Below are 27,609 nucleotides of genomic sequence, written 5' to 3'. Positions count from 1 at the left end.
TCAGAATAAATGATATGAAGGCACAAATAAGAGCATTTTAGATGCAGCTGAGTGGCACAATTCTGTGGTGAAACTGACCTGTGTTCACATTTCTTGCATACTTATTTAGCTGTGTCACTTTTCACTGTCCTCACCCCTTCAAGAATGTCTCCACGAAAATCGAATTAATTTTCCAGTCCGCCCCATCTTCTTCCAGGGAACTGTGATCAGGGTGCTGTGCCGATGTCTGAAATGTAGTTTATCTTAACTTCCTCTAACAAATGCTCAAATTCTATGCCATTTATCTAAGTTAGACATACTCTAAAAATATTTACGCTTTGCCAAAACATTACAGGATGTTTTACAACAAAAAAGTTTATGTTCCCACAGAACTCTCATGCCATACTTTTTTGTTTACTGTTGAATCATTTAATTCTTTCTCCATAAGTATCCCTCCTGGTTTTCACTCTTAGTGTGAAATAAATAATTTAATCAGATTTGGAATCTATTTTCCCTTTTAATATTATTTTAGAACTATATCTTTATTGTACCACAATCAGCATTTAAGTAGAGATGCATAATATATAAAGTTTGTTACTTTATTTTATTTATTTTGAGATGGGATTTGGCTCTGTTGCAGAGGCTGGAGTGCAGTGGCACAATCTCAGTTTACTGAAACCTCCACCTCCCAGACTCAAGCCATCCTCCCACCTCATCCTCCCAAGTAGCTGGGACTGCAGATGCATGCCACCATGCCCAGCTAGTTTTTGGAATTTTGTAGAGAAGAGGTTTTACCATGTTGCCCGGGTTGGTCTCGAACTCCTGAGCTCAAACAATCTGCCTGCCTCAGCCTCCCAAAGTGCTGGGATTACAGATGTGAGCCACCATACCCAGCCTGCTATGTTATTTTTAGTTAACCATTTCACTCATAAATGGGAATTTCAGGTTTTTCAAAATTTGCCTACTTTAAATAAGTTAATGATTGTTGTATCGTGAGATTTTTGTTTGGTGAGATGGTGAACAAAATATTTTATGATCCAGAACTTGTTTCTAGAATAATCTAGTCACCAATTTTCCTGTTACCATTTCCTTCTAACAAGACATTCTGAGACAAATATTAAATTCTTCCCTCAGATCTATTTATTTCATCATGTCACCAAAGTCTTCCATAGAACTAACTGTAGTCTATATATTGCTATACATACTTCTGTACATACAATAAACATTACCTCATCTTATTCTCATAAAGTCCTATGAGAATCGTTATCCTCATTTCTCAGATCAGGAAGTTGGGAGGTAGAGAGGTAAAGTACCGTGTCCAACAGCCTTGAGCCAATTTGGAATCTCAAACCACCCAGTTCCATTAGAGTAGGCTGACTCTTAGAATCAAATTCCTTCAGATTGGAGAGGATTTTTTGCTACTTGCTTTCCTCAGTAAAAACTGATGGATACCACAGTGACACTGTATTTCCTTGACACTGTGTCAAGGAAGAATCCTCATAGAAAAACTAGAGAAAGGAGCTAGAATTTTCTGCTGATACATGGTGACATTCATAGCCATAAACTGGTTCTTGTCCATAGAACACACTTAGGAACTAGTCCCAACTCAATTCAGCAAAACGTTCATTGAGCGCCTGTTATATGTAAGATACATTTAAGGCAGATCCAGACATGAGCATGCAGTGCATGAAGCCAAATATCTCCCATGAGCCAGCTCAGTGCCCTAAATAACCTGCCCTATTTTAGCCAAACTTTGGGAGGTGAGGATCTAAAAGAGCAGAAGGTATTTTGTCCAGCATATTTGCAGCTTAACTTTCACCCTGAAGATCGTGAAGAGGGCAGAGTGGTCCTAGACCAGGGGCAAGCATTAGGTCCTGAGGAACGGGCTTTTCTGGAATCATTCTTCATGCCGAACTCTGGGGTTATGTGGTCTGAGTGCCTCTCGGGGTGAGTTTTGTGCATGCCCTGTTTCAGCAACCTCATGTTCACTGTGAGTTGCTGATTATTTTTGTACTGAAAGAAGGTTTGCTTAGACCTAGTACTCTAAGTTTAATGTAGCAAATTTTAGGACAAAATCCAGCTTGAAACAGATTGCTGACTATTTAAGCGGAGGAGCTGGCTTAACTGGAACAAAAAAGAAAAACATTTCTAGATAGAAAAAAAAAAAAATGTTGTAGAAGCGAAGCAGTTAGAGTGGGAGAAAAACATATCTGTTGGAAAGAGCCAAGACACACAACTTAAGGAGAAAACATCTCCACCCAGCAGGAAACCCAGCTGACTTTAAAAAATGCCACAGAAAAGGGGACGTTAGAAGAGTCCTCAGTGCATCATCTTAGCTAAGGATTTACAGAAGTTTAGGACCTGAGGAATACAGCCTGGAGGTGATCGTATTCTTGGTGACACTGTTTGAGTTCCTGTGTGTTTAACTGCCTGTGAGAGCAAAACACTGACTCAGTTCTTTAAGATTTTTTTTTTAAAAAAAACCATTTATTGAGTCCTAGCAACATTAAGCACACTATGAAGAAGAGCAGCTTTGCCCTGTGTCTCTGCTCAATTTGGTTTGGATTTAGGACAACAAAAGCAATCTATATTTTAAAGCCCAGATAGCTGAAGAACAGAGAGGAAATTCATGATAAAACACAGGGCTTTACTAATATTATAAATCCAGGATTGTTTTTGTTTGACTTAAATTGCTGTCAGTTTGACAAGTGTGGTGATGCTTTAGAAATTTCTGAAGGAGTCACAGAGAGTGGAAAGAAATTATTGAGTGAAAATATAAATGATCAATGAGTAATCACTCACTGGGAAAATCAATGACTGATCCGTTATGCTAAGAAACTCTGTGTATGGTGGACCTTTGATTTGAATCTGTGATAGTTCTTTATTCACTGTTATTTTTGGATCACACACCATATTGTGTTGCATCTCTTGATACTCATTTCTTCATCTGTAAAATGGAATTAATATCCTCGCTTGCATGGTTATTGGGAGAATTATCTGAGGACATACAAGAAAACACTTAGCACAATGTGAGACATCAACCATTTCCTTCCCAGGATATCATAATTTTTCCATCCTGCGTTACTGCTGGACACACAAAACATTTTAGATAACGTAATACATGTTTAGAAAAATAGCCAAAAAATTTGATTTTTGAAAATGTTTTAATAGAGCATTAAAGGTAGTCTTTTGTCTTAATCTATCACCAAAATTGAGTCTGAAGCCTTTAACACGTCCCAAAAAAGTAACAAAAAGCTCATATGAATTCAAAAATGTATATTCACAGGCTGTGACACATTGTAAACTGTTTCACACCTTTACTAATGGGCATTTGTATCACTAAATATGGCCTTATTCTATGTATTCTCTCTAGCTCTCGCTTCTCATTTATGGCCTGTATCTGACCGATGACTATTTGTAGCTACCTTATATCTCACAGGATAGAGGACCTGAAATAGAAACAAAAGGACACAGTAGTTGAAAGCACCAAGATCACACATGGGATCATGACAGTTAAAGATGATAAGATCAAGGATGTTGCAAGGCACTTAGTCATAGGAAATAGGTGGAAATAAGTGGCTATTGCAGGAAGAGAGAGGAAGCTGTAGATCAAGGAACGTAAACATGAAAGATGAAGTCATCTTACAAGAGTTGTCTGCTTAGAAAATAAAGTTAAAAAATTAACATAATATAAGATGGAAAAAATACAGAAATGAATTAGGGAACAAAGAGGGAAAGTATTGAACTATTCTATATTATGTATTCTTTCATGAAAATGTTTTCTATCTTTTGCATTTCAATTACATTTTGATGATTTTAATGCTTACTGAATTTCCATGGGTCTCATATCCTTTAAAGTATGTATTTTGCAGAGATGGACACGTTATGAGCATAGACTCCACAAGTCAGGAATGCATATATTTAATCCTTCTTCATTTTTGAAGAATATTTGCCTTCTCCTCAACCTTTTTAGAATTGTAGTTTTCTAAAAGGGGGTTTTCACTGGAAAATGATCACTATTACTCAGTTATATATTATTAAATTGATCAAAATTTATGGATACAGGATTGACTAATGTTCCATTGTGAACATCTAATACTATTTTTGTTGCTGATGTGTACATGGCTACAGCATTTGGATTTTTATTGCAATGGCCAATAAAATCAGAAAATTGAATTATTAGTAAAGTTCTGGGAGGCAGTGATCAATCTCAGGAAGGTCAGCCCAGTCAGACCTGTTCTGTCTAAAAAAAAAAAAAAAAAAAAAAAAAAAAAAAAAAAAAAAAACACTGCACAAGTAGATGATGAATCAGCTTAATATAAAATCAGTTGGTGAAATTATTTTTAAACATGATTTTATTTTAAAATAGTTGTTCAAGGAGCCTTGGACTACGTTAACCCAGTGGCAATATCAAAATTATCAGCCAATAATAGACTCAGTCATTGGTTCAAAAATACAAATAACTAGGCAGATTTTTAGTTTTAGGATATATGTGGTTTTACTCTCTTGAAATCAAAAGACTTGCAAATGTATGACTTGGTTGTTGCATTTAAAGAATGTATTTTCTTTTTATTAGGTGGATCTTCTTGTTCCTACGAAAGTGACTGGCATCATTACACAAGGAGCTAAAGATTTTGGTCACGTACAGTTTGTTGGTTCCTACAAACTGGCTTACAGCAATGATGGAGAACACTGGACTGTATACCAGGATGAAAAGCAAAGAAAAGATAAGGTAAGTCACCCAGATTGGTTTATAAGATTCAGAAGAGGAGGATAAAATTATATCCAAGTTTGATGAATGAACTACTTATACATCTGTATTAAAAATAATATCTGCATATACTTAAAATGTATGTTAAATAAAAAGCTTCAAAGAATAGCACTCTAAAGGAGTTTGCAGTCCAGTATGCAATGGTGCAACCTAGAAGAAAAAAATTGCTTTACTGATAATGTGTTCCCTATTATTAATTGCCTAAGATCTGACTATATAAGATTCACCTAATGGTTTATAAACGTAATAGAATCTTGAGTAGTTTATCATAAGACACCTGTAAATAGCTATTGCTAGAACATATGCCACTATTATTTTCATTATTAAAATAAATTCCTGATGTTAGATAAAATATTCTTTGGAGAAAAATGTATCAAAGTTAATGAAATTATTTTTAAAATTTTATATTTCTTTAATTATTGTAACAAGTGGGAATTTCAGAAATAGAACAGTTTTGATTATAAAGCTCAACAACATAAAAACTCAGATTTTATTCCGCTCAGTTACTTTCATTGTATTTTAATTCATAGATTTGTTTTATTTTCCTTTTAAATATATAATCTATTTTGAATTCCATATATACACACCTCTATACATATACACCATACAAATCAACATCATACAATTTTTATATTTTTAATTCTTAGCATTTTGTGCATCTTTTTATAATATCTACTGGTTTCAGTATCTGCGAGACCCTGGAGAATGAAAGTGCTCAGGGCGATATCAATGACTAATTGGGATCATTGTTTAAATATGGCCTCAGTTGGATTAGTGAAATCAAGTTAATTCATTGCTTAGAGTCATTGTGCAAGGAATTGCTAGATTTCTGAAGACATGAAGACATCAACAAAAACTCTCAAATCAAAGATTTGGGGGAGAGTATAACACTGCTTTATACGTATTAAATATTTGAGTTAATAATTATTTTTATTTTATGTAATCCTTTTACTTCCTTAGTGGTATTGCATTATTAACTGATGGAAGGGTTGAAAATATCTTTCTTTCTTCAAATATTCCAGGCAGAGAATTTATATATTTCCCCAGAAATGCTAGGTCTAGAATGGCTGTTTAAGTGATTCAACAGTCTAAATATAGTTCACACGAAATTTATTTTAGAGATGTGGTTTTAGGTTTAGATTTTAAAAACCACATCTAGTCACATTTTACCATCTCAGAACACACTCATTTAGTGTCTCAGGACACATGCACATTTCACATGTTAACATCTTAGAAAGTGGTATATCTTACATCACAATTTAGTTGAGAGCACTTATTCTTTCCTAGATGAACATAAAATAATGGCATGATTTAAAATCAATGACATCTTAAATTGAACAAATATTGGATATTTTGTAAAATTATTTCCAAATATATTTTGTGAGCTATAGACAAGTGTTTGCCATGATTTATTGGAAATAACTATTCCAGTTCCTATCTTTCACCTTTTACAGTAGGCAATCTGATACAAAGTGTATGTTTCATAAGATGAAGTTTTTTAAAACTTCATAAATTATACAGGCTTGAAATTAATTTTAAGACAAATGAGTATTTACTTATACATGTGTAAGATTCAGTAAAAAGCACATCTATAATAGTGAAACGTTTATATAGATTAGTTTAGGGAAGAACTGTAAAGAAAATTATGGTTAAACCATTAAACTGTTGAAATACTTTTTTGTCCCCATTTATATAAAAAAGTGATTTAATATGTGAGTAATTTAATTTTTCTTATAGACTAGACATTTTCTTATTAATGTGTTTTATTTCATTATCTCAGTCTGAAACTTACATAAAATTTTTGTGCCAAGTTCTTTGATAGTGTTACTCAGGTTTTTTCTATCTTTGCTAATTTTCTATCTACCTATGCTATTAGTTACCAAGAACGGAATGTGGAAATTTTCAGCTGTCATTATGGATTTGTCTCTTTTTTCTCGCCATTACATCAGTGTTTGCTTTATGTATTTTGGAGCTCTGTTAATATATACATAAGCAGGTTTTTAATGTCTCTTTGATCAAACCAACCGTTTTTCATTAGAAAATGAACTCCTGTATCCATGGTAATAGTTTTATTCTGAAATCTACTTTGATGGGAGTATTAATGTAATTGAATTTAAATTTATCATCTTGCTATTTAGTTCCTCTTTGTCAAATCTATTTTTGTTTGTTATTCCTATTTTTGCACTTTTTTGAGTTAATCAAAATTTCAGTAATTCCATTTTATCATGTTTGTTGAATTAGCCATAATGTTTTGTTATTTTTGTGATTGCTTTAAAGTTTGTGATATATATTTTAAACCTATGAAATCTACCTTTAAATGAATGTTAAGCCCCAGAAACTTACCTACATAAAAACAAGGAAAATAGATTATTGCCACTAATCCACATATTTAGAAACTATTATAACATATGATTTGGACATGGCCAAAATATATCTTTTTTTAATTGATGTATCATACTTGTACATATTTGGGGGCTACATATGACATTTTGATACATGTATACAGTGTGCAATGATCACATCAGAGTTATTGGGGTACCCATCACCTCCAACATTTAATCAAAATAAATATTATTGGTAAGAAAATATAGACTCCACTAGGCAAGTTGGAAAACTGTGACAGTAGATCAGTGTATACTATTTACTAAAAAGAATGTTAGCTAGAATTCTCCTGTGAGACCATAAAGCACACTATTATTCGTACAATGTAAATTTTTTTTAATGAAACCATTTTTATGTTATAAATATATGATAACTGGCTAAATTCAGCCAATTTAACTGGTAGTTTTAAAAAGAAGTCTAACCAGTTTGCTTTAATATTATAACTAATTAGGCACAGTGAAGGAAAGCCTCAGGTAAAGCCTAAGTCTACTATTTAGTATTGAAGAAGACAATTGATGCCAACAAATTGTAGATGAAAATGCAGTAATTAGGATTATCATAAAGAAATCTTTTATGGAGAAGAAGGAATTACAGAGCATTAGATATTTCCATTTTTACATAGAAGAGAATTTATAAAACAAATGAAAAAATGTATTGCCTAAGTTCTTTAAATACTTGAAAATATAGTCATTTTATATGTAAATATACATGTCATCAATAAAATGTTTGATAGATATCAAAATAATCATTTTGCTTCATTATTATATTTCTACTAGGTAATTTATGTATCATTTCATATATCTTTTATACATGTGCTCTTCTGTTTAAAAGCACTCAATACTACTTAGCAATTAATTTTTTCTGAGATTGAGTAAGCCATCTCCTATTGATTCTTAACGTTATTTTTATCTTGTTTTCCGTGGTTACTTTCCATAAGAGGAAAAAAGTCTTCAATATTTACAAGTGCCAATTCAACTACAAGCTTTCATCCAGACGAATATAATACATGAATTGAATGTTTCAGGGCAAAACATGGGCCTGTGAGATGTTTTATGGAAGCACTTTTCAAACAGAAATATGTATAAACAAAAGCTTCTAAGTCTTCTTTTGTGCCTTTTGTTTTTATTGACTGCTTGCTTTAATAGATTTTGGGGATGTGGGTGTGGAAGTCTAATGTAGATCCCGACACAAGATTACTTCAGAAAAATAACCTGAAAATCAATGCAGTTTTCTAGGTTTACAATAACTGCTATAAATTTCTGAAAATGTATCAATGCCCTTTTTGTTTTTTATTAATCAGAATGACTAAGCCCCAGAAAAGCAATGCCAAAAATATGTATATATGTACATAGGAGTATCTAAATATATGTAATAAATATATGTGGACATACACATGCCAAAAGCCAACTGAAAAATAATAATAGCCTGTTCTCCTTACTGCGCTGTCTCTTTCTGAATACCCTCCCATAGTATTCACAAGAATTGCAGTTTCCTTTAGTATTCTGTTTTTTAGCTAAATTCCACATTAAATCTCTTGTAGTTGAGCCTATGATGACACTCTCAGTACAATCCATACATTTTTATTTTCCCCTTCCTAGTCTACAGTATTTTCTAACATTTAACTAACTTTTCTATTTCTCTACGGCATTAATTCAGGTACATTTTTATTTGAAAGTCAAATGTTCCTTTGCTCTTATGAAAGTGACATTTGTTTTATACACTTGGAGCTGTTTTTTGCTGTGTTTAGCAGGAAAACTGCAAAACTTGACAGACATTTTCAGTATTTAATTTTTCAGGTTATAAGCCAAAGTAAAGCAATAATAAATTTCAGGAAGAGTACTTATATGGAAAAATTAGAAATAAAAATGGGTTTTCTCTTCCAATATATTAGTCATAACATCATGGTGTTTAAATAAGTCTGAATTCACACCATAGGAGCTTTATTTTCTTCAGGAATAAAGAAGCTGCTAATATTCTATTTCATCTCCCTCCCTAAAATTATCCAGGGTTTTATAAAAGCATAAGCTGAAAAGTTGAAACTTTTCCTGGATTTTCCAAAACAGCAAATAAAATACGCTGTTTCCAGTAAGACTTTCTTGGTCCTTAAAGATAAATCACACATATATTCATCAAAAAATAACCTACAAGATCTTGGTGAACTCCGTAATTCAGTAGTTACCATAATTGTCTGATCATAGCACTCATGGGGAGATCTTGTTTTTTTGTTTTTTGTTTTTTTTTTGAGCTTGTTTAAAAATGCATATTTCTGGGCCCTGGCTCAGACTCTCTGGAGATGAGCTGGAAATCTAAATGTTTACAGAGGCCCCAGCTAATTTAAATAATAAGCAAGCATGTGAAAAATGACTAATTGATGCCAAAAAAAATTAAATTTTTGAAACGAAGGGTAGTTTTCTGTTTTTCTAGTGAAAATGGAATTTGTTATTATTCTTTAAGACTTTGACCTCCAATTGGTCAGTGGAAGTCAATATGAATCAATGTTTCTAAAAATAAGATTAAATTTTAGTAAGTTTGCCAATTCCCTTATGAAAATCATAAGGTTAAACACTACCTTGAAACAAATTTTAAATTGAAATAATATATTTAAGTAGTTTAGGATGCAGATTAAATGGGGGGATTATCTGGAAGGAGGTGAAATTTGTATTCATTCAATTTGTTCAGTAGGCAGACTCCACATGAGAAAAAAGTATGAATATGACCCAGTCTCCCAGTCTAATGAGAAGCTCAGTAAAGGTGGAAAAACTTTGATTTAATCTGCTTATTTTAAAAATCAAAATATAACCTACTAGGTATATTATTTGATGAAACAACTCTAGGGAAGAAGTAGCACATAGATTATGTCAGTTTCATAAAAGTCCATGGCTCTCCAATAGAAGAAAAGAGTCCCTGGTACTTTTTAACCTCCTTCCCTTCCTCAACATGGGTGTGAAAAATAGAAGCAGCAACATCATCAGTCCTCATTAATAAAGCTGCCAGCCATGGTCTGTATTGAAGGATATATTCAAATTCAACAGTAATTACAGATGCCACAGAACATCCTGTCATTTCTGCTGAAGTGAGTACTTTTGGAGAGCTAAAATTAAATTTGAATGTTTAATACCTTGAAAGTCCAGCTTGTGGGTAAGGCAGAGGTCAGATGAGTAGTCAATAATAGTCATGCTGTTCTTTTGAAATTTGATCTGGGTGAGAAACTTAGAACCTGAAGAATTCCCTAGGAGGTAAATAAAATGGAATCATCAGTGGCAATCACAGAGGAAGATGATAGCGGGGGGGGAAGCCAAAGGAGTGAATTGTCCTTCAAGAGGAAACAGCTGCATGTTTCTGAGCAGCAGGATCAAGGACAGCTTCTGTCCATATTACATGGAGACCATTAGTTTCATCCATTCAGAGTCCTGTTACTCTTTTCAAATAAGGCAGAGAAGGAAAGAAAGGAGACTGCTTCTCGAAGCAATTTCCAAAAAATAAATGACTTCATACAAAACACTAGGATTCAGTAATAGCAAGTGAATCGTGCCCGACATGACAGAAATTCATGTAGTCACTTTATTTTACTCACTTAAATATTTGGTGGCCGAGTGACTTAATTGAAACTAAAGTTAAGAAGACAGTCATATTATTTCAGAATTGTCTAGAAATAGGGACATTGTTATTTATTTATTTTAATTTGCATATTTTTTAATTTGTGTGGGTACATAGACAAGCATGTATATCTTTGGGGTACATGAGAGGTTTTGATACAGCCATGCAATTTGTAATAAGCATCCTGGATATTGTTATTTAAATAAACACCATTTGGCATCCACTCTTATTCAGAAGTTTCTCTGCTTTTCTCCTAGTAACTTAATATTATGAGACCTAACTAGCATATGTGCTGGTTTGAAGAATACAGAATTCTCTATGTTCACATAAATGTGGGTGTCACTAGATTTTCAAACTTAAGACACCAACCTGAGAATGTTTCTGATTTGGCATAATATAAAGTAGAGTGATAGGCTTAGCCTTTTTAATTTTAAATTATTTTAAATATCCCTGCCCAGGAGTTGATAGAGGGAGATAATAGCTGATGTCATGATCCCATTTTTAATGCAATAAAGACTGCAGGATATTAGGGATTTTAAAAAGGTGCAGCTTTAGGGGTAAATGTGTTCATCAAGACTCAATAAAGGCTGGTAGTAGGCAGAGACAAAACATTTAGTGAAAACATGTAAATAAAGAATTCATTTATTTCTGTAATCTATATATCTTAGTCTATTCAGATTGATCTAATAAAATACCATAATCTAGGTAGTTTATAAACAACAAGCATTTATTTCTGCTAGTTTTAGAGGCTGGCAAGTCCAAGATGAAGACATTAGCAGACTCAGCTTCTAATTGGGGCACACCTGGTTGTTCATAGACGGCACTTCTGGCTGTGTCCTCAGCATGGTGGGAAAGGGGGTGAAGAAGCTCTCTGTGTGGTCTCTTCTATAAGAGCACTAATTTCATTCATAAGGGCTCTGCTGTCATAACCTAATCACCTCCCAAAGACCTTACCTCTTAATACCATCACCTTGAGGATAAGTAGTTCAACATATGAATTTGGGGAACACATAAGCATTCAGTTCATTGTACTATACATATTATCAAATTTTAGGCAATCCTGTGGTTTGCTGTGTTGCTTTTATAATTCATACCCTTGCCCGAAATAGAACGGATGCTTGTAAATTTTGCTAAGGCCTCTGACCAAGAATGAAATCTATCAGGAAATATCTAAGTACAGAAAAGTTGATTTAGCAAAGTGAAAGTGGTTTGCAGGCCTAGATCTGCCTGCTGAGTTTGGGAAAGAACAATCTAGTTAAATAAATTGAATTCAGAAAGCAGCCTATTGTCATCATGAGTAGTGTGATAACAGTTGTTAAGGTACACAGAGGACATAATAGGGACCCACTTATCAGAATAAGCTGTGGGGTCCTGGGGTCAAAAACAAGACAGAAAAATGGATGCAAGTCCAAGGGCAAATAGCCATGGGTCCCCTACAAAAAGTATTATGCTTCCATTTCCAAGTTTAACATAAGCTCCAAGTGGTCTACCTGACCAAAGGTGTTTGCTCCTGAATCTAGCGTAAGGAAGGGTTTAAGAGCAGGAAAGAAAGGAGAGAAGAGGAGATGGGGCTTATGGGTTAGAGATGAGCACAGAGAGGGCTAGTGCCTAATGTAAGTGCAACTGTAGGAAGGAACAACTGGCTAGATGCTGGAAATAAAAGACAAAGCAGAGTGACTCATTAGCCATGGGAACAACCCGAAGCCATGTCATTCAGCTTATTTGGAAACATCAATGGAAAACCAGTTGTTCTTCCTCAAGGGTTAATTTTGAGGTTTCTAAGAAAATCCTTTGCACATTATTTCACATTTTCTAATATTAAATACTGTCGATGTAAAATATGCAGTTCATTGTGGCCAATTTACTTTCCTTGATGGCAGCTGGACATTTTAACCTTAATCATTAAAAAACAAAAGAGCAAAAGCAGAATGCTGTCTAACAACAATTAGGTGGTGAAAACAGATATACATCAGATAGAAAATCCAAAAAACTCACCAATATTAGGGTGGGTTGGGAGCAAGAAGTAGGAAGAATGTCCCTGCTGCTATGACTATTATTTAATGACAGATAACCACCTAGCACACATGCTATGAAACACCATTCTTTTTTTCTTTTTTTTTTCCCCCATTTATTTATTTTATTGCATTTTAGGTTTTGGGGTACATGTGAACAACATGCAGAATTGTTGCATAGGAACACACATGGCAGTGTGATTTGCTGCCTTCCTCCCCATCACCTACATCTGGCATTTCTCCCCTTGCTATCTCTCCCCAGCCTCCCACCCCCCACCCTCCCTCCCCTATTTCCCCCCAACTGACCCCAGTGTGTAGTGCTCCCCTCCCTGTGTCCATGTGTTCTCATTGTTCAACACCCGCCTATGAGTGAGAACATGTGGCATTTGATCTTCTGCTCTCCTGTCAGTTTGCTGAGAATGATGGTTTCCAGGTTCATCCATGTCCCTACAAAGGACCCTAACTCATCGTTTTTGATGGCTGCATAATATTCCATGGTGTATATGTGCCACATCTTCCCTATCCAGTCTATCATTGATGGGCATTTGGGTTGGTTCCAGGTCTTTGCTATTGTAAACAGTGCTGCAATGAACATTCGTGTGCACGTGTCCTTATAGTAGAACGATTTGTAATCCTTTGGATATATACCCAGTAATGGGATTGCTGGGTCAAATGGAATTTCTATTTCTAGGTCCTTGAGGAATCTCCACACTGTCTTCCACAATGGTTGAACTAATTTACACTCCCACCAACAGTGTAAAAGTGTTCCTATTTCTCCACATCCTCTCCAGCATCTGTTGTCTCCAGATTTTTTAATGATCGCCATTCTAACTGGCGTGAGATGGTATCTCAATGTAGTTTTGATTTGCATTTCTCTGATGACCAGTGATGATGAGCATTTTTTCATATGTTTGTTGGCCTCACGTATCCAGACTTCAAACTATACTACAAGGCTACAGTAATCAAAACAGCATGGTACTGGTACCAAAACAGAGATATAGACCAATGGAACAGAACAGAGGTCTCGGAGGCAACACAACATATCTACAACCATCTGATCTTTGACAAACCAGTCAAAAACAAGCAATGGGGAAAGGATTCCCTGTTCAATAAATGGTGTTGGGAAAGCTGGCTAGCCATGTGCAGAAAGCAGAAACTGGACCCCTTCCTGACACCTTACACTAAAATTAACTCCAAATGGATTAAAGACTTAAACATAAGACCTAACACCATAAAAACCCTAGAAGAAAATCTAGGTAAAACCATTCAGGACGTAGGTGTAGGCAAGGACTTCATGACCAAAACACCAAAAGCATTGACAACAAAAGCCAAAATAGACAAATGGGACCTAATCAAACTCCACAGCTTCTGCACAGCAAAAGAAACAATCATTAGAGTGAATCGGCAACCAACAGATTGGGAAAAAATTTTTGCAGTTTACCCATCTGACAAAGGGCTGATATCCAAAATTTACAAAGAACTAAAACAGATTTACAAGAAAAAAACTAACAAGCCCATTCAAAAGTGGGCAAAGGATATGAACAGATACTTTACAAATGAAACACCATTCTTAATAAATTTATGGAGAAAGGAGAAAATAACTCAGGATAATACAATGATAAGGAATAAATATATGCTCATTGTTTTTTCTTGCTAATTATCTTTTGTCTTCAAGCTCAGAGTTACATTTTCAGCAAGTTGGATAAACTCCTTCAACATTTGGAACAGTATAGTTTTTCTAGTTAGCACGTTTCTGCAAAAATGAAAAAATAAGTGTGAAAAACACGAGTAATATGTTACATAGCAGTATTATCAAAGTAAAATATTCATAAAGGAAAAGTAATATAAATGTTGTTTATATTACATGCTTTATTACCTTACTTTTCCCAGTGTTCAAATGACAAAAAAAGTTGAAATTATCTTTTTTTATCTTCTCAATCTTCCATCATTCATCAGAAATCACTAAAAAGTGTGTCCACATAAAATTCTGAATATCTCATGTTTATTTTGATTTATTAATAGACCTAATTGCATAATGACAATATTTCATAATGAAAAAATTACTCATGCTTTTATTTAGGTCATTCTTGTACTACTACTGTGAAAAATCACCAAGCATTAGCCCAACTGTGACGCTATGCCTTGATTAAAAATGCTAACATATTAAAAATATTGATTAGTGATTAGCTCCCTAGTAGAATGATCAAGGCTATCAAACTTTAATAAATTATTTAAACTTCAGTGATGCTGTCATTCATTAAGAGGTAGTGATGAACCTGATGAAAGCAGGAGATGTTAGCTGAAAGAAAATTCGTATTTTTAATAGAAAAAACTACCATCCTATTTTACGTGAATCTGATAGTTTTTTCTCCTACGAGGAAAACAAGTACTTGATCAATCAGAGTATGCTAGTAACCATGTCATTGTTTTGATCGTTGAAGTATGCATTAACCATTGCCTAGTGGTGTTAGCCTGTTTTGTGTTATTATTAAGGAATGCCTAAGACTGGGTAATTTATAAAGAAAGGAGGTTTATTTGGCTCATGGTTCTGCAGGCTGTGCAAGCATGGCAGTAGAATCTGCTTGGCTTCTGGTGAGACATCAGGAAACGTTTTTTACTCAGGCAGAAGTCAAAGAGAGAGCAGGCCCATCATATGGCAAGAGAAGGAGCGAGAGAGAGGAGCAGCTGCCACATTATTTTCTAACAACCAGCTCTCCTGTGAACTAATGGAGCAAGAACTCATTCAACATGCTAGGGAGGACACTAAGCCATACATGAGTGATGTGCCTCCGTGACCCACACACCTCCCACTAGGCCCCGCCTCCAACACTGAGGAGCTCATAATGACGTGAGATTTGGGGGGAACAGATATCCAAACTATATCAATTACAATACAGCAAAACTTTGAACCCATTTTATTTCTAAATAATCACCAAACAAATAACACTTTGTTAATTATATGGTAAAAAAAAATGCTCAAAGACATTAGTTCAACATGATACATATGCCATTTTTACTATCCACCATCACACCATCAGCTGCAATATGTGAAGCAATTAAAAGTCGCTCCTTTAACACTTTCACAATGACTTAATTAATGTGGCAATATTTTTCTACTTTTTCACAGTTTAAGTCTGAAAAAGAATAGATGATACTTGTAATATGTCCATATTTATGGGAAACTATAAAAAGATTTCTAAATCTGCCACACCCTATAAAGTTAGTCATTTGGCAGTGAATTTTATGTAGTTCCTTTGGTTGAATCTCAAAGAGAAAGTATGTTAATATGTATAGAGCACTCTCGGGACAAACACACCTGTAATAAACCTTTCGAGGCACTTATTAAAAGAGGCAACACATTTCTCATCATCAAAAAGCTTCTGGTGTAATTTGAGACACAGATTGATTAAAAAATAACTTTAATAAAAGACGATTCAGTGATGATACCTGTGTGAAGGGGCATTCCTCTCAGTTTTTCTGAAGCTGTGAACAGACGACCAAACTCAGAAAACTGAACACAAGACCTAATTTCCTTGTTTCCAATAAAGTTAGAAACAAAGTCAATTTTGAACAGATAAATAAAACGTGTAGTGTATAATAATAATTAAAGGGAGACATTCCTCATATATGAATGAAAATAATATAACTTTTACCTAACAAAATTGCACTTTTATTTCTTTTCCTCCTTTTGGTAGTACTCCAATAGCTGTAATTAATAGCAAAGTTTACTTTTCCTTTCTCAGAGTAAGTATATTTTGATAATAATATACCCTCAACTCATTAAGAAAAGAAAAAAAAAAGACCCAAATTTAGCTTATACCAAGAAGAGTTTCTGACTGCTCAGCTTAGGGCTGGCATTCCCTACGTTCTTCATATAGTGTTGCCAGATTTAGCAAATAAAAATACAGGCACCTGGTTAAATTTGAATTTCAGATAAATGATACATTCTGTAGTATACGTATATTCCTAGTATTTGACTTTGCAATCTTGTTTCCAGTTAACATCTTCCATGTCTTGTAGCTGGCCCAGATGGTCTGCTAAGGGTACTCAGGAGAGAGGATAAAGGAGAATGACTCCTTTCTGTGCCCAGGCAGTACACGCTTACGCTCACACCTACGCACCCTGCTTCAGCTGTACTATTGCCCTTTGCCATCTCTTCATCCATCTCCTGGATTGTCTTCTCTCCTTCCCTAATACTCTTTTCAATTCATCACTAGTCTGGCTTAGAAGTCATGGCTGAGTGCTTAAATCACTGCTGTATGCATACATAGAGCTTGATATTGTCATTTCTGACAAGGATAGGGTGAAACTCTTCAATGAGATTTGAAGTGAGGAAAACTCTCCTAATGTGGCAAGAATTACTAAAGATACCAATCTATCTATTGCCACATCATTTATATATCTATCATGAAGGATAGATTCAGGGGTAGAGTCTCAAATTGTTTTGATGAGTTGGAAAACACCTAGTGTGATTTAGGATGAAAGTTTGAGAGATGAGCTTTGAGCTTCAATAGCGAGGCAAGTCACTCTGTGCTTTTATAGAAAAGAGGAAAGGCATTTCTACATTTCTGATGTTTAACTAAAAAGAAAAATTAGATGCCTTGCTTTCTGACTACTCCTAGTAATATCTCCTGGAGGTGTCTTTGAAAAGTAGATGATTTCCCAATTCTACTTTTTCTGTAGGAATATTTCTTATGGCAGTCAAAATCTGAGTAGTGAAAGGCAGATAGTTTAAATATATAGCCACAGTTTAGAATGGCATATTTTATGTTTCATAAATCTTTATAGGCAATCATCCTGTGTGATATATTTCCTGAGATATTCTTATTAAGGAGACTTTCATCATAAAAGAAGTTAAATATGGTGGTGCGTCCTACCTCCTGGCTTTTAGACTCTGCATTCTAAATGCCAGCAAACTTGGGAAAAGGAAGATAACAGTCAAGGAAGATAAACGCTTTTACTTTGATTTTTCACTAGGTCTTTTTTCCCAGGGTCAAGACCTAATAAAAAAGGTAACATGAACTTCTTACTGAGGCTCTTTGGGCTCTTTCTAAGAGCTACCAGCTCTCCACCTAGTTGAAGCCAAGGTTATGCAAGAAAACAGTCCATAGAATGAATGGAGATGGTCACTCAGACCAGTCCCATTTGTCTGTCATCTGGCTGAGGGTATGTCGGCAATTCCTAGCTCAACTTGTTACTCTCACAGTGGACTAGGGAATCACAAGTATCACCTATGCCAGCTTGCCAGTTACAGAGAAGTTGATGTTACTGGGGAGAATATGATCCCCTAATCTCATACCTTTTTAGGAGCAGTTGAACTCTTCTATGAAAAGCCAGAAGTTAAATGTTTTAAGAAATACTATCAAAGATGTGCTATTTCCTCCATTTTTCCAATACTCTCAAATTCCAGAGGACCTAAGAAAGAATGAATTTAGAAAGCTGTCACACAGCTCTCCTTCCCAGTGAAGAATTATGTTCCCCAACCAATTTTCATGTCAACTACAAAGAAACCAAAGAGAATCTGGCAATTTGAGAAGCAATAAAGGGCCAAAAATGTGGACTTTTATTGCCAGGCACAGGGAAAAAAAGTTTGCATTTTTTTGGCCAATTATTATTGGAATCTTTCATTTGTGCATTTTGAGAAAAAAACTCTAACAGAAGGAGCAGTAGAGTGCAAATAATACTGCAAGAACTGTAAGTGAACATCAAATTTGTGGTGTAGTTAAGAATTTCTTGGGATATAATCAGAGATTTATATGCACTAGGAACATGAGGCAAAGCCAGATTAGTTCAGTGAAATAGAGCATTCCTTGAAGCCAAAAACCTGCTTTTTTACATAATTACAATTGAAAGAAAATTTTAGAGCCACAAGAAATTTTATGAGAGCAACAGTTGGAATGGAAATAATTTTTTTAGGAAACCCATATATTCATTTTAGTGGTTTAAAATGAACCAAGCCCTGGTGAAAGAAAGACTGGAGCCTGTCCCCATGTTTTGTTTTTCACTTCTCCTATCAAGCAAAAATGTTCTATAATTAGACTTTTGAAGTTAAATAGACAGTTTGAAAGCCTCAGGTAATTTCATGGAGAAATATTGGGAAGCAAAGAAATCTCTGAAGCAACCAGGGTCTACATTTTTCAAAGGGCTCATGGAACAAAACATCATTTGAAAGGGAACACATAAAAAATGAATATCTGATATGAATTATGGTGTGGAGTTTTATATGTATGACCATGCACAGTAGCTTTCAGAAAATCTGACCGCAGTTTCTTAAGGAATTGCAAAATAATCCCAAGTAGATGGCCAAAGTAGTATTTCTCAAAGGACCTATAAGCTTTGATGGAAATGATATTAAAGAAATACAGGAGAATAAAGATGTTAAATGTTTTTGTTACTGAAATATGCAAGAAGACAAATAACACCAGTTGTTTGATATGCTCATCAGATTAATGTCCATGAGAATCAGTATCATCCAGAAATTGAAAATAAGAAGAGCAAATAAAAACAGAAGGAGTAGAACCTAACAGTAGAAGGTTTAGAAAGTGTATGCATGGGCTAAAATAAATAAATTTCAGTGGATTGTCCTTTCAGGATTTATTCAAAGAATCAGAATATAAAGAAGTTCACAATTAACTTTAAAGCCTGAATGTCTGTCACAGGCTGGCACGTGATGTTGGGGAGGTTGTAGATGCAATCCTTACAGATAATTGCGGTTCCTTTCCACCTGTCAGTGTTTCAGACATCAAAACTTATATGAAACCCTTTGCTTTTCAACACCAGTTACTCATTGCGAAGTTCAGGATTCCCCAAACCCACCCTCACTTTTGACATCAATTGCATATTCACAGTTCCCCAAGATTATTCTCAGGTTTGATAATTCAGCAGAAAAACTCACCAACACAATTAAAATTATTATTCTCACTGTTACAGTTTATCACCATGAAAGGGTATGGATACAAATCATCTAAGGGAAGAAGCATATGGGGTAGGCTCCAGGAGAGCCTAGGCATGAGCTTTCAGTTGTCTTGGAAACTTCTGGAGAGTACTAACTTCTCTTAGCCGTATTATGTGACATTAAGCCCAGAGTGTTACCAACCAGGAAGCTCACCTTAGCCTTGGTATTCAGAGTTTTTATGGAAGCTTAGACATGTAGACTTGGTTGACCTTAGCTATGGCTGACCATGGCCAACCTTAGTTTCCTCCCTTTCAGTGGTCAAGCTAACCTGAAGACCCCATTGTAAACCACAATGTTAACATAGGCCATCTGGTATAGCCCAGGGCCCCCTGGAAAACAAAAACACTTATCAGACAGGCCAGAGATTACCTCCCAGGAGCTGAGGGCAAAAATCAGACTCCTCCTTGGGTAAGGTTAACATCTTATGGCACATTCCTTACACAAGGTTTCATGGACTGTACACTAATCACTGGAATGACACGTGTCTGTAAACACTGTGCCTATACTAGATTTGACACATCCTAAACTCTGCAGAAGAGCTGTCCAGTAGAGAAAAGATTTGATGGTCAGCAACTTGCTTCAAGATAGTACATGCAAGCAAACTCAAGATTAAGATGTGTCTAGATATATGTTTCTTGCAAAGAAGACAAGTTGGTCAACTCTTTCTGGATACAGAAAAGTAAAGTTATTGTCTAATATGTTACAGCTAGTGGTTGATATAAAAACAAGTTCTCTTTGCATTTGATCTTTTATCTGTAGATTATACACATATTTTCACAAATTGGGACATGTAACTTTATCATTGTCTTTGACTCTACTTTAAGGTAGTATGTATACATTCTGGTTGAATTATTTTTCCATTTGACTTTCACCTGCTGATAGATTGTTTCAGCTGGCTAAGACCTTATTTCATCTGTAACTTTGAGGGTAATGGTTCTACTTGGGATGCTATGGGATGGAAGACACTGTGGCAGCTCTCTGTTTCTTTCTGTGGATAACAATTTGTGCTGCAGTATTGTTGGGATGCCCTATAGTGAAGGCCCATCCCTCAGCTCATTCTGCAAAATGATGATCAACATAGACACTTGTTAACACAGTCTGTGGCTCCAACAGAAACCCCTGCTTTTTTGGTGACCCTCTTAGAATGTAATTCTCAATATGGCTATTTTCCAAAGAAACATTTCCTAGAATATTGAAATTTACCTGGCAATGAATTTCTTTTTTCCTTATTACATCTTGAAGAATGTACTCATATTGAGGCTAATTTTGTTATAGAGTTTCATTGGTTTAGTGAAATTGATTGCAGAGAAAAACATCAAGAATAATATACTAGCCATTCAATCATGAAATGGTTTCAGGATGCTGGTAAATTTTCCTAGAAAATTGAATTCGCTAAATGATAACTGCAGTCTATTTTGGCTAAAAGAATTAAACTTTGGTTTCAGACATTTTATAGCCAATCACCAATAGAAGGTTTATATATGCAAAGCTTCCAATAAGATTTTTTTAATCTGATATAGATTTATACCACTAACTAAAATTAAAAAAAATAAATTTATACATATTTTAGTATTTCTTTACTTTTTAATTTAAATTGATTTTTGGAATGCTCACATATAGGGCAAAGTAAAACATAAATTGTAGATTAGTCTAAAATATTACTGATAATATAGACATAGAATTAGAAACAATGAAGGCTCTCTTCCAAGCTATTCAAATGGAAAATGTTATGTTTGACTTTATTCATGCATACTAATTCCATGAAAATTTTCGTAAGACTTTACATCACTTAAAGCATTGATTCAAGGTGTAACTCTTAAATTTTTGACAGTCCAAAAAATTCAGGTAATGTTGACACTAAGTATATAAAAATAAGTTTTATGATCCTGAACTATAAACTAATAAGCATCTGTCCCTTATGTCACCCGCAAAAATCAGAATTCTATACTTCTATAATATATAAATGGTTACTTTATAAAATAGATACAAGTAAAAAACTTGGATAGCCTTTGCTTAGGAGAAATTATGAAAATATCCAAAATTTATTTGACCATAAATCAATCAACTATAACCCAACATGCAATATAATAATTTTACCTTTTAGACTGCATTGATGGGAATATTGCATATGCAACAAAGGTGCATTCTATCTTTTGAGCTATTCACAATGTAGCTTTTGAGCTACATTCTATGTCTCAACAAATACCACACTTTCATTGAGCCATAGTTAAAACAGGTGTTATCTAATGGAATGCAATCAAGATTATAAATCTGAAAATCATGCAACATAAGGAACTTTTTAAGGAAGCATGAATGTTTAGTCTGACTTAAGTTGACTTTTTGAGAGGTTTGTGTCAATTATTGTTGAGCATATCAAAAAGGTTTTTTTGATGGGCTAAATTTGTTACATTTTCATTGAGAATTAAGCACTAGATTCAATAGATTGAAATGAGAGAGATATACATTTTAGCCTCATAAAAAGATAGATGTTCAAACTGTCTAAATATATACTTGTCCTATTGTGTTGAGGCATGCCATGGGTAGGCTGAAAGTTCCATGTTAAAAATATTAGAGGGAAAAGTTATTGACAGCAGATCTCTGAGTTCTCTTCCAAATCTCAGTTTCTTATATTATATGGGTAGAATTAGATAAAAACAGGGTTTCTGAGGATTACAGCTATCAAAGACTGTTCTTATTTAACTTCTCCATAAGCACTCTGGATGAAAGCACAAAGGATTGAAATTGTGTATGTTGAATAAAGAATTCTTAGCTTTCAGCCCAACACCTCAGCACACACACACACATACATGCTGCCCTAGGAAAATGGATCTTTGTCTTTGTCCTCTATCCCTTAAGAACAGCAGATCAATGTACAGATATTGGTATGCTTGATACCATAAACAGTAAAGCCAGTGGTGTGCTTGATACCATAAACAAAGCAAATACAATCAGTAGAAAAAACGTTAGAAGGTCTTATTCAACCTTTGAATTTCACCAATATCTGGAATCCCAGATGTGGTTCAACTATAGTCTCCACATATCAGAAGAAAAATAATGAAATCTATAAGGGGGCAACAAAAGGGCAGAGGGATGAAGTGATGGTCACTTGAAATCTTACTAAAATACTGGTGTTTAGTCTGGAAGAGCATAGGGAAGCTATCTAAAAATGCTTAGAACCACTCACTATTTGAATGATGTGAACAAAAGTTCCAAAAATCAGAACAGTGGAATCTCCTGAAAATTTCTTATGAGTTAAGTTTAGGACAGTAGAAAAAAGCACATTTTTACAAACTAAATGATTTTCTAAAGAAATCGGATGTGCAAGAAATCCCCAAGAGATTCTTTGATATTTAGAGTCCCACTCCATGACTGCTAAAAGAAACAAATACGCCCCACTTCTCTGACTACGCGGTGGAGGATAATGTTGCTTTGTTCCATGATCGCTGGAGGCCTCCTATGGATGATGTCTACCCTGGCCTGAATAGACAGTGGTTAATAACGAAGAATGGTAGCTTGCCTTACAAAAAATATAAAAATGCTGCTAGAAGCAACATTTTATTGTTTTATTTTATCTAATATTCTCTCCATGCCGATTTGAATTCTCTCAAGAATCTGTCTTGTATTTTTAACCAGCATCACAAGAGAGTTAACCTTAGGGGAAAAAAATCAAGATAGCTAGATTGAGGGAGTTGTATTTTTCTTTCTCTTCTCTTCTCTTAGATTGTCGTTATGGAAGCTCCTGCAAAGACCTTCAGTGGTTTTTTCTCAAGGTCCCGTATGTTAGAAAAAGCCTGAGAGACCCCATAACATTATCATGTCTGAATTAAGCAGCAAATTTGTCCTCAGCTAATTAGCCTCCTCTCTGAACTGAAACTTGTGCGTAGTTTTTCTAAAAATTTCTAAATCAAACTGTGTCTTTCTCTTATAAAAGATTTTCATGCCTATGTGGAGATTTAGTGTTCTCCATCAGTCTTTTCAGACTTCAGTTTTAGTTCAGATTCTTATATCTCTAAAATGTGCCTGTGAAAGCACTTTCTAGAAATCTTAGAGATTTTACAAAGTTAACTAAAAACACTGTGTTTGCATTCCTTTACAAGGTGAAACATTTAGGTAGCCTTCTTAAGCATGGGCTTCCCAGTGCTGGAGATAAGAAAACAACACAGGTGCCACATGTTTACCCAACAAGTACAAACTACCCTGGAATTAGCAAGTGTGTGCTTTGTGTTCTGTACTGTGACACTACTGAGAGGTCTCTGAAAATAAAAATACATTTTCTGTACTTTGAGGCCGTAAATTGGGTGATTGGGGCTGTTTTTCTATGAATGTTATTGTTTTATAAATCATGTTTCATGAAACTTCATTTTTTAAATGAATATGCAAATATCCATGACTTTCACATATTAAATCAGAAATTTCATGGTTGTTTTCAATTAGAGCTGATATAGTTTCTCTGTATGTATTTTTCATTATAAAGAAATAAGTATAATTAATAATTCAACTAATGCTTTCTGGATTGTTAGTTTCTATCAAAACCTGTTCTGAACAGCAGACACTTAAGAGAAAATTGTTCCTTCCTGTATTTCTTTCCCAAGAAGTGGTTTAAACCGTATTTTGGGCTATTTTAAATCTTGTAATGAGAGTTCATGAATTTAAACTCTATTATCCCAAAGATATACATTAAGTTCACTAGCAGGGCTACAAAATTGGATTTAGATTCCATATTAAATTGTAATACCACCATCTCAGTGAAGCATTTGAATCCAACATCATATGTCAGAGATGATGTCAGTAAACCAGAGTTTACTTTCTGCTACTCACTCAAGATTTTGGGCCAGTGTTTATGGTATGTCCTGTACCTGTGAGCTTTTGCTAACAGAGACATTGTTACATAGCAATACATTTCAGTCCAGAATGAGTTATTCCTTAGTGCAAGACATGGCATTTCTCAGCATAAATTGCCTGCTAAATGAACATGGATTTAGATATCACAGCAGAACCAGCAGAGAGACTTTTCAGTCTTGTCTATTGCTTCTGTTAATCAGTTCCATACTGTCTAATGCTTTTGAAGAGAATATTGCTTTTTTCTTTCCAGAAGAACATTTGTGACCATATAAGACTGAACCAATCTAGTCTAGAAGGCTTTTAGAGCATCCCTTTTAATTTCAGAATTCCCAAAGATATGAGTTAGGTATTCTGTCATGTGATGGCAGAGTTTTGTTTGTTTCTTGTTTTCTACTTTGGGGGATTTTATTTTCAGGTCTTTTCGTTGGCAACATTCTTATGTTTTAATGCCAAACAAGAAAGAAATCTGATGTCAAACAAGAAAGAAAATTATCTTCTAATTATAAGATGCTTCAAAAAGTGAAAAGAGAAAGTCTTGATGAGATTTTTTACTCTAAAAATTTGAACTAAATCTAAAAATCTAAACTAAATCTAAATTTTTAAGTAGATATAAAATAGTTAGAAATCACTTCAACAAGAAATGCTCAGAAACTACACAGAACAATGAATAAAATCTTCAGATAAAGACTAAATAATACAAATACCTCAGTTTACCCCAACATAAATTATGATTTAATGCTATTCCTATCAGGGTCCCAGTGTTTTGAATTTGTTTTGTTTTCAGAAGCAAACATTTGTCCAAGTTATTATAAAAGTATTTTAAGGAAGAGCAAGTGGCCATAGAAAAGCTAAAAAAAAAAAAGCATTTTTACAAAAGAAGAAAGGAACAGATGTTCAATGCAAAGTGTCAGGATGTTATAAGTCACATAGATCAAAGTAGTACTTTATGGATCCAGGAATTAATAGATGAAGCCAAAAAAAACAGTTCAAAAATCATTGATTGAGTTGTCTCATTTGGAGATGGGTTAATTTTATTCTCTATATAAGAAGAAGTGAGCAAAAAGTACTGTGATAGAAACTGTTAGTGCTCACCAAATAGCCATGTGCTTCTTTCCAGTGCCCAGCCTCCTTTGCTATTAGGCTGGTGTCATATAGTTGGGTAAGGTGAAACAGATAGACAGAAGTCATATAAGCTGCTTCCATACTTGTTCTCTTAAACATCCTGCCCAGTCTACTAACTCACTCTCCCCTTTCCCGTTGTGAATGTGGAGACCACATGCTCCCTTTGATAGTTGTACTTTGCAAGCAGCTTGGATCCCTGAGTCACTCCTTGGAAGAGAGCATCTTCAGCAAGCTACATGACTAACGTCAGCCTGTGACATAAGCAAAAAGTAAGCATCTGTGGCATCTTTATAATTGAGAGAAACAGGCAGAGGAAAATGACAGACCTGAGAACTCCTGCATTAGACAATCAAGGTTTGCCGTAACTCTTTAAATTAAACATTAATTGACCATTTCATGAAAAATTATTATTAAAAAGAAGCTACAATATATTTTGAAGAAAAGAAAATGAATAGTTTTCAAATATCACATTTGGGGAAAATGTTCCAAACAAGAACATAAAAATAATTTCAAAGAAAAAAGGTTGTATGACTGACATTTTCTGCTCTTCTTTATTAGGTTTTCCAGGGCAATTTTGACAATGACACTCACAGAAAAAACGTCATCGACCCTCCCATCTATGCACGACACATAAGAATCCTTCCTTGGTCCTGGTACGGGAGAATCACGTTGCGGTCAGAGCTGCTGGGCTGCACAGAGGAGGAATGAGGAGAGGCTCCATTTCACAACCTTCTTCCCCGTTTCCCTAAAAGTATCTCCATGGAATGAACTGTGCAAAATCTGTAGGAAACTGAATGGGTTTTTTTCATGAGAAAGTGCTCAAATTATGGTAGGCAACTAACTGTCTTTGTAAAGAGGTCTAAGCCTGCCTTTTCAATGATTTAATTTGATTTTTTTTTATTGGTCAAATCTCTTAACATCACCTTAAGTGTGAATTACTTTTCTCATTGTTTTCTGAATTATTCACATTGGTAGAAATATATTAGGGAAAGAAAGTAGCCTTCTTTTTATAGTAAGATTTAAAAAAGTCTCAAAGTCATCAAATAAGAGCAAGATTTGATCAAGTTTTACCATCAATACTCAACTAATTCTGATAAAAGGAATACTGCAATGTTAGCAATAAGTTTTTTCTTCTGTAATGACTCTACATTATCCCAAGTGTTTCTCTGTGCCTACCAAACACTGTCAGTGTTTTTCACAAAATTTCAAAGAAGAATATGTATCATGCAGTACTGATACTATAATTCTTATTTTACTTTCATTATTTCTTATAAAAGATTATGTGACTTCTTTTTCTTTTGGTTCTAGTCTACATTCTTTATATTGTATATTACCCGAATAATTCAATGTTTTTTTTTCTAATTGAATTTTCTATTAGTTGCCTAAAAGAAGTGTCATGTTTACTCATATATACAAAACATGACTGCATATCAGTAGATTGATCTGTAGTTCATATCAGTTAATTAAATCTGCAGTTTTATTTTTGAAGGAAGCCACTTAATTTCCAAATACTTCCTTCATAAAGAATCCCATACTCTCAGTTTGCACAAAGGAACAAAATATATATATATATATATATATATATATATATATATATATATAGTGTCTCTTTAAATATAAATCTTCATTTAGGTGATAATTACATATCTTTATATTTACTTTAAAAAGTATGCTCATGAGTTATTTGTTTCTTTTTTAAAAATTTAGCAAAGAAATATTAATATAGTGCTGCATAGCTTGGCCAAGCATACTCATCATTTCTTTGTTCATCTCCACGTTTCCTGTGAAACTAACATCTTACTGAGATTTGAAACTGGTGGTAGTTTCCCAGGAAGGCACAGGTGGAGTTATTTGTGAGAAGCAAATGTTTACTAATGACAAAGTAGTAAACCGCTTTCAAGATGAAAATTGATTTCTATTTATTTTGCTTCAAAGGTCCTGAAAAAATA

The 27,609-nt window shown here is 34.4% G+C and overlaps 1 protein-coding gene across 2 annotated transcripts in view; it reads left to right on the top strand.

Annotated features, from left to right (window-relative positions):
* The window catches only part of EDIL3 (EGF like repeats and discoidin domains 3), a 429,598-nt gene extending 402,387 nt beyond the window's left edge, over positions 1 to 27,211 (top strand). For both annotated transcript variants that reach the window (XM_017508061.1, XM_017508053.1), the window contains 2 exons: positions 4,556 to 4,711; positions 26,219 to 27,211. In XM_017508061.1, coding sequence (XP_017363550.1) covers positions 4,556 to 4,711; positions 26,219 to 26,368 — 306 coding nt within the window. In that variant the 3' untranslated portion in view covers positions 26,369 to 27,211. The remainder of the gene's footprint in view (positions 1 to 4,555; positions 4,712 to 26,218) is intronic.
* The last annotated feature ends 398 nt before the right edge of the window (positions 27,212 to 27,609 follow it).

This window comes from Cebus imitator, unplaced genomic scaffold (genome assembly GCF_001604975.1).
Source record: "Cebus imitator isolate Cc_AM_T3 unplaced genomic scaffold, Cebus_imitator-1.0 Scaffold16, whole genome shotgun sequence".
Lineage (NCBI taxonomy): Eukaryota > Metazoa > Chordata > Mammalia > Primates > Cebidae > Cebus > Cebus imitator.
Note: the sequence above shows the minus strand (reverse complement) of the source record. Positions and strands in the feature narration are given on the sequence as shown.